The sequence below is a fragment of the Felis catus genome, chromosome C2, assembly GCF_018350175.1.
Source record: "Felis catus isolate Fca126 chromosome C2, F.catus_Fca126_mat1.0, whole genome shotgun sequence".
Taxonomy (NCBI): domain Eukaryota; kingdom Metazoa; phylum Chordata; class Mammalia; order Carnivora; family Felidae; genus Felis; species Felis catus.
In genome coordinates, this window is record NC_058376.1 from 10,904,938 (window position 1) to 10,913,596 (window position 8,659).

The 8,659-nt window shown below is 49.2% G+C and overlaps 1 protein-coding gene across 3 annotated transcripts in view; it reads left to right on the forward strand.

Moving 5' to 3' along the window:
• Nucleotides 1–6,192, forward strand: part of RCAN1 (regulator of calcineurin 1) — a 101,487-nt gene extending 95,295 nt beyond the window's left edge. For all 3 annotated transcript variants that reach the window (XM_023238770.2, XM_023238771.2, XM_023238769.2), the window contains exons 3-4: nucleotides 1,435–1,594; nucleotides 4,423–6,192. In XM_023238770.2, the coding sequence (XP_023094538.1) occupies nucleotides 1,435–1,594; nucleotides 4,423–4,595 (333 nt within the window). In that variant the 3' untranslated portion in view covers nucleotides 4,596–6,192. The remainder of the gene's footprint in view (nucleotides 1–1,434; nucleotides 1,595–4,422) is intronic.
• Nucleotides 6,193–8,659: the final 2,467 nt, after the last annotated feature.

Genomic DNA, 8,659 nt, shown 5'->3' on the forward strand with positions numbered 1-8,659 from the left:
TTATTAAAGTAAATGCACGCTCAGTGTGAAAATTTGGCGGGGGGGGGGAGTGGGAGATTAAAATAGAAATAAAACCCAAACTGGTAAGATTTTGATGTAACATCTTTCTGGGCAGCCCTCTAACCGCACGGACAGGACTTCTAAGCCCAGGCTAGAACCATGGGTTATCGTTTCATGCTATTATTTTTTAGTTTTTTTTAATTTAATTTAACTTTTTTAGGTTTACATCCCAGTTCATTAGCATATAGTGCAATAATGATTTCAGGAGTAGAATCCAGTGTTTCATCCCCTACGCACAACACCCAGTGCTCATCCCAACAAGTGTCCTCCTCGATGCCCCCTGTCCCTTTAGCCCATCCCCCCAGCCACAACCCCTCCAGCAACCCTCAGTTGGAGTCTCTTATATAAGTGTTGTCCCCCTCCCTATTTTTATATTATTTTTGCTTCCCCTCCCCTATGTTCATCTCTTTTGTATCTTAAATTCCACATATGAAGTCTTATGATACTTGTCTGTCTTTAATTTCACTTAGCATAATACCCTCTAGTTCCATCCATGTTGTTGCAAATGGCAAGATTTCATTCTTTTTGATTGCTGATACGTATATACATACATACCACATCTTCTTCATCCATTCATCAGTTGATGAATGACATTTGAGCTGTCTCCATACTTTGGCTATTGTCGATAGTGCTGCTATAAACATGGGGGTGCATGTGTCCCTTCAAAACAGCACACCTATATCCCTTGGATAAATGCCTCGTAGTGCAATTGCTGGGTCGTAGGGTAGTTCTATTTTGAATTTTTTGAAGAACCTCCATGCTCTTTTCCAGAGGGGCTGCACCAGTTTGCATTCTCAAGATAGTATTTTTTTTTTTTTAATCTCCTGGAAGGTGGATCTTTTTTTCCTTCTTTGCTTTTGGCATCTGATTTGGAACCGCAGAGGAAGGGAATTGTGGGGTACCACCGGGTGGGCGGGGGCCCTGGGACCCCAGCCCCACTTTGCCCTCCCAGAGGCTGTATCATCTTAGAGCTGTCGCTTAGCCTCTTGGAGCCTCTGTTCTGCCTTTGTGACCTGAGGAGCTAGAAGAAATGGCTGAGATCCCTGTGACATCAGCAACAGTGCTTTATTTTGTCCATTTCTAGTACGACGCTACTCCTTTTCCACCAGTCTCGGTCCGTGGTGATTCCTGGCAATCCCTGTGCCTGTGGGTCCCAGTCCTGGGAGGGCGCTCTAACCATGTTTGTGCCGTCACCCCTTTGCCTTCTCCATACGGACTGGGTCACGAGCCCCCTCCAGAACCGCATGCGTTCTGCCGCCCAGACGTAGGTTTGTCCTTTTGCGCCTGTCCTCCACAAGCTGTCACTGAGCGCTGTCGCCTCGCTTGGGTTCTTTCCTCCAGAAACCACGCGCCTGTATTTCTTTCTCTCCGCAGACGTTACACATAGGAAGTTCCCACCTGGCCCCCCCGAATCCGGACAAGCAGTTTCTGATCTCTCCTCCTGCCTCGCCGCCCGTTGGTTGGAAACAAGTGGAAGACGCTACTCCTGTCATAAATTATGATCTGTTATACGCTATCTCCAAGCTAGGGCCAGGTAAGCTGTGCTCTTGGGTGGGAGCAGGGAGACAGATGGGCAGAGGTGGCGTTCACGGGCCCAGACGGAGATGCTCACCTGCCTCAGGGAGCGCCTCCCCGCACCGTGGCCCCCCGCGTGTTTTGTGAATGGTTTCTAGTCGCTTTCATCTGCGACTGTAACTCAAGTTGCTGGGGACACGCACAGCTGCCTGCCTCTGGCCTCATTCCTTAGCGGGTCATGGGTACCAAGCACCATGACCCCTCGCTGCCAGCATCACGGGAATCCTTCCCGTCACCCACTGAGCACCAGCCCCAGGCCCTGTCGCTCCAGGATGAGCAATTAGACTTGGAAAGGGAAAACAAACCACCCTACACGTTAGAAATTTCATCTTTACTCAAGGTGGTTGGTCTGATTCTCTCCTGCCCCTTTGAATGTTCAAGGGAACCGTAGGGCGTAGTGAAGAAAGGGCCCCAGTCATGCACGCCCCCTCTTGGCCCCATTGGGGTGCTCCCCAGCTGAGAAGGAAGAGTCTTCAGTCCTCCGATGGGACGAACATGTGAGTGTTCGGGGAGATAACAGGTGCTCTGGCCTCAGTCTTCTTCTCCATACAGTGGGTATTACCCAGCGGAGCTGTGAGCCGTAGGTGAGACCGTTGTATAGAAAGCACTTCAAAACGTGCCTGGCCCATAGGCTGTGCCCAACACATGATTTTTGGAAACAATCCGATGTTGGTGGTTCCTGTCCTACCTGCTGGGTTTGGGGTGAGCGGGCAGGTTCGTGAGGACGTCTTGGGGTGAAGCAGTGTGAGCTCCTGCCCTATCCACAGAGCAAACAAATACTGAGACCATTTCTTCTGGACCAGAAACCTGATGATACTCCTTTGGACTGAGGGTTTTATTTCATGGACCATCAGCAGTTTCGTGTTGAAAAGATTACATTTCTGAACACACTGCCCCCAGCGGAAATCGCCTCCGTGGGAGAAAGCTAGAATCCCATTACTCACTGCCGATGGTGGGGTCAAGGTCAAGGTGGACCTGGCCAGTCCGAGGAAGCGCGAGCTCCTGGCTGAGGTGCCTTAGCCGAGCTGAGGGCTGGAGTCTGCCGGGACGCTAGACAAGGGAAGAAACGGGTCCTCCAGCTGGGGGAGGGGACAGACTCCTCCAAGGGCAAGGAGTGCTGCTGAAGGCAGTCCTTCCCACTCCAGAACCTACCCCTCCTTCCTGATTTGAGAAGCCCTTTCAGAAAAGACATAATCCAATCCATTCGCCCTTAGTTTACGTGACGGTGAGCTGGAACGAGATCTCAAACTGGGCCGTGCTTTGCCGCCAGCAAGATTGCAAAGAGTTTGCAAATGTGGCCCTACACTGAGGCCTTCTGGACCCTGACTGATGGGCAGGTAGATAAGGACCCTGACCGGACAGCCGTGATCTTGTGACCCTCCACCTCAATTCCCTCCCTGACAGAGCTGAGGCGCGCTCACCTTTTCAGATTCAATTGCCATGAACGTTCCAGATAGAGAACCGGCAAGTTCCTTTCTTATGGGGAAAAGTGCCTTCCGTGTTCAGAGGCGTCCCCAAAGCAGCGGGAGGCGGGAAGGTCTGGAATCCGGCTGGGGAAGAGCACACAGAACTTGAAGGAAAACCCACCTCTGCACCCCGAGGGGGCGGAGCCAGCCGAAGCAACCCCCCACCACCACCTGCTTAAATTGTAACATTTCTACTCCCTGCTTCCGACCAGTCAGGATCCGCGCCCTATTTGTCAACATTAGTAAAACTAGGTGACACTTAACGGGCCTGTGGACCGTGCAGCAGGTCCCAAGGACTTAGCTTGTACTTACCTGAGCAGCTCTGTGAGGTCAGTGCCATAATTATCCCATTTCTCGGAGGAGGCCGTGGAAGGTCACAGGAATGCAAGGGAACGTGCCTTCGAATGGGCTCCAGGTCCTGAGTGGAGGGAATCAGAGGCCACATGTGGGCCCCCCTTGTGGCCTGTCTCCAGTGCGAACCGCCTCGGTGGGAGCCTCAAGAGGGAGGCTCATGGGGTGCCTGGGTGGCTCAGTTGGTTAACCATCCAACTCTTGATTTCTTTTCTTTTTTTTTTTTTCATAATGTTTACTTATTTTTGAGAGGGAGGGAGAGACAGAGTGCAAGCAGGGGAGGGGCAGAGAGAGAGGGAGACACAGAATCGGAAGCAGTTCTCCAGGCTCCGAGCTGTCAGCACAGAGCCCCATGTGGGGCTTGAACTCCCGGATCGTGAGATCATGACCTGAGCCGAAGTCTGACGCTTAACCCCCTGTGCCACCCAGGTGCCCCCCGACTCTTGATTTCTGCTTGGGTTATGATCTCACAGTTCATGAGTTCTCTCTCTCCCTCTCTCTGTCTCAAAATAAATAAATAAACTTAAAAAAGACGGAAGCTCTCGATGTCCTTTCCTAACGCGTTTTATTCGTGCACTGTCTCCCCAAACACATCGCACCACAATGGGGAAGCCATCTGGGTATTTTAGGAGGCCTGGTGGACACGTTAAGTGTCATTAAAAAATACACTCCTTCCGTTGCTTTCATATGCCTGGATTCAGTGTTTGACTGAAAGCAGAATAATATATAACGGCGACTCTGTGTGTGTGTGTGTGTGTGTGTGTGTGTGTGTGTGTGTAATTTTTTTTTTTCCCCGCTAGAGCCACCAAAGAAATACCAATCCAGAGCATATCTGGCTGTGTCCCTCGGTCCCCATTGAACGTCTGCAGAAGCCAGGCCGAGCAGACCCATACATGCTCTTCCGTTTGCTTTTGTTTCTTGGCTCTCCGGTCCTTGCCCGAGTTACCCTGCATTTCTCTTCTTTCCCCAGGGGAAAAGTATGAATTGCACGCAGCGACCGACACCACCCCCAGCGTGGTGGTCCACGTCTGTGAGAGCGATCAGGAGAACGAGGAGGAGGAGGAGACGGAAAGAATGAAGAGACCCAAACCAAAAATTATCCAGACCAGAAGGCCAGAGTATACGCCTCTCCACTTAAGCTGAACTGGCGCCCGGAGGAAGAAGTATTCCGAATCACACTCACGGAGAGGAATCTTTTTCTGTGCAAGTGGCCGCTCACGACTGGGGAGGTGGCAGCCGTGATCGCTGCGGCAGAAATTCCAGTTCGCGTTGCTCAGAAGAGAATCAAGGCTTTGTCCTCTGGTTCTAATGCTGGGCATCCGTCAATGTTCATGGCTTCCGGGAATGTCCTGGACCAATCACTGAAGTTTAAGGTGATCGCACGAGGACATTTGGGCACGTCTCGAGAAAACCGATAACCGATCGTGTTTTGTACTTGTTCTTTTCTGGTAGGTTCTGTCTTTTGTCAAGGGCGGCTTGATCCCTGGGTGTGGGGAGAACCCTCTGTTTCCAACCAGCCCACGGGGCGGACTCTCTACTGGTAGGAAGAGGCACCGCGAAGCCACAAGGCGTCCGGTGCAGAAAGGCTGTGGAAACAACAATGCAGTGTGGGAATTGGAGTGTTTCATTTTTCTCCCCGTCACGTTCTCATGTTTGTGCATGTATATTACGGATTTTCAGAACTAACCTCTGTTTGTGTATAGTTATGCCACTGTTGTGTTACATCTTTTGGGAAGATGGGAAAGCTTGACCAACCGATCGCCTTTCCAGATTCACGATTCCCTGCGACAGCACTCACACGTGGAATGCACCCGGAATACGTTCATTCAGCATCCTACCCATTGCAACATAGCCCTTGTGCTCTGGCACAAAAGAAGTCGATCGGAAATCCCCACGTAGAGTTGCACTTCGTAAAGTGCAGAGAACAGCAGTGTCACTGCCAGCATTTAGTGGGTGAGAAATTTTAGGTTCGGTGTTTGGGGTCAGACATCGGTTCCATTTATTCCTTTTCCGTGGTGGTTTGTACACATGAACCGTAGCCGAAATACCTTCCTGGGGAACCGTTGGTGGAGATAGTTGATTTTTGTTTTTTTAACCCCACTAAAACATCGAGATAAACCTGTAAATAAAGCCGATAGCATATTTTCATTCCCATTTGTACACTCGGGTGAAAAATACGGCAGTGGAATTGTAGTGTCAGAATATTACCCTACCTGTGACTTGTATGTTGTAGAAAACGCTGTTAAATGTCGGACAGGACTTGAATTCAAAGCATGTCAAGTGGATAGTAGATATGTGGTGGAATGCTAGGGACGCAGTGCCTTTTTCCCCATTGATTCCTGATGGAATTGTTACACTAGGTTAACGTCTGTAATTTTTTTCTGGTCGTCATGTGTGTGTCTGGTAAATAGGTATTCTATTTTGGCCTTACAACACCATAACGAAATTTGTCCTTTTGAAATCCCTAACGCCCAGTAACAGTGCATGCTTTGGAAATTTGGAAGGTGGTTTTCTTTAAGAAGCAAATGCATTAGGTTGTCCGTATCAAGAAATTGACGGGATGTTCTCAAAACCCTGTTTACAGTACTTGGTGAGGTGTTGGGGGGCCGTGAGGGAGAGACCATTGCCTAGCTGTTCAAGTGTTCCTGGCTAAGTGCTTTTAAACTGGAGAGGCTAACCTCAAAATATTTTTTTTAACTGCAGTCTATAATAAATCAACACAATATCCTCTTTACGGAAAGCTTGATCTCTGTGCCCTTTTCTTTCTGACGATCGGTCTGTGAACCCCGTGAACCTTGCCGTCTCCAAAGGGCTCCTTCCTCCGTCAGCTGCCATGGAGAAACTTGTGATGCTTTCCTGTGGTTCGTGGGGGGTTAACCGCACTAACTGTATATCACCTAGTAAAGCGGAAAATGGAGAGAACCAAAATCGGGAGTCTGGGTATTTTGCTTTGTGGAGGGAGACGAGGAAAACCCTGTGCCCCAGCAAAACCACCAGCTCCAATAAGCAGCAACGTTTCTGATCGTTCATAGGAGGAGCTGTCTTTCCTGCTAGAAGCCCAGGCAAGACACTGAATGACAAAGGCCGGTTAATGTTCCGGAAGTCTGTCTCTGAGCCTTCCGTCTGAATCCCAAGCAGCCTTTCCCCCGGAGCCCTTATGACACGTGGCGGCGTGCTTTCTGTGCATGCCCACAGAGGCCCAGACAACCCAGGGTTTATTGGCTGAACTCCAGCAGACGACATTAATCTGGATCAAGGTTAACATTGGGCACTTCTCCGTGAACGCTCACATGCTCTTGTGTTTTTCTTTCTCTAAGAATAGCTCCTCCGGTCGTGTCCAGGAGAATTTACATATTTTCAACCCGTCGATGTTTGACGTTTAAACATGTTGGAAAATCCATTTTTCAGTCGGGTGGCCAAATCTAATTATCGAGCAGATTCACTAAGTGACCGCCTCGTGAGGGAGGGGGCTGCCATTCATCGTCCCGTTGAGTAGCTGGGAGCCCAGTAAGCCCCGTGTGCCAGCCCAGGATCCTATTTCATAAATAACCCTGGAATAAAATCAAATCGTGTTGTCAGTTGTCACCCTTCGCCACTGATTGAATGTGTCTCTTAACTAGATTTTGATGGGACGTATTTCTGATCTGGGGGTAACCGGCTTAAGGGTCATCCGAGGAAAGAAACCCGGCCCCCCACGGAAGGTATGCTAAATCCAAGGGACGGGTCGTGATGGATGGAGAAGTGTTAACATTAGTCAGTAAACTCAGATTTCCCGTCGGTCCCCTTTGCCCACCTGGGAAGATGTAAGCAGACGGTCCCGCTGCCCACAGAGCCGACAAAGCCTAGAGTGGAAATCACAAGTCAACGAACATCTTCACTCAGGACGGTGATGTCAGGTGAGCAGTTCTGTGGCAGCCTCAGCTGAGCTTCTGAAACCCACAGTGCCTGCGATTGCTGGTTACCAGGCTGATGGCCATGAAGGGCCCCCGGTCACAAGCGTGCTCAAGACTCAGACATCTCTTTGGCCCTGCTCCTCAGAGGGCTCCGTGAAAAGCAAAGCAACGGACACAAAACAGGCGGAACCGTGCAGAACACGCCCTTTGCCACTGATTGACTGTGTTCCTTAGATAGATTTTGATGGAACATATTTCCTTTTTTTTTTTTTTTAAGTTTATTTTTATAGGGCACCTGGTTGGCCCAGTCGGCTGAGCGGCCGGCTTTGGCTCAGGTCATGATCTCACAGTTCGTGGGTTCAAGCCCTGCCTCGGGCTCTGTGCTGACAGCTCAGAGCCTGGATGGAGCCTGCTTTGGATTCTGTGCCTTCCTCCCTGTCTGCCCCTCCCCCGCTCGTGCTCTGTCTCTCAATAAGTAAACATTAAGAAAAAAAAAAGTTTGTTTTTATTTATTTTGAGAGAGAGAGAGAGAGAGCAAGCAGGGAAGGGGCAGAGAGAAAGAGGGAGAGAGAGAGAGAATCCCAAGCAGGCTCAGCTCTGCCAGCACAGAGCCTGACACGGGGCTCCAACCCATGAACCGCGTGAGACCATGACCTGAGCAGAAATCAAGAGTCAGTCACTCAACTGACTGAGAGCCCCCCAGGTGCCCCGATAGGATATATTTCTGATCTGGCAGTAACCAGCCTAGGGTCATCCAAGAAAAGAAACCCAGCCTCCGTGAAATATATGCTAAATCCAAGTGAAGGGTGGTAATCGATGGAGAAGTATTAACATTTCATGCGGCTATTAATATTTGGATTATGAACATTGATTTGCAGTCAGCAAGCGTTTAAGATTTTATATTTCCAGAATGGAGTGTGAAATCCGTGCCCACAGGTGATGGGGGTTTTCGGAGAACTTTAATTTTCAGTGACATGTACAGAATTCACTACAAAGGAAATAAATCTTATCAAATATTAAATTGCAAAGGATTAACTACAGTATATGGACATGTTATGGCCAAAAAATGAATCAGCAGCTGGGGCATGTCGTGCTCTAAATGTATTGTCATAGGTTTGCAGAACTCTGTGGAATATTTGCCTCAATATATTAAGTGCCTATCAAGTAACAGTCACCGAAAGGTCAGTTCAGAGGGAGACTATAAATAACCTGAAAATTATTTGGGAAGAAGCTAGAATATATGTAAGAAATACATTCTTTCTCCCCTAATTCTCTGGTCTTCTGATTCCTTAAAGGCATGTAGGGGATGTTTTT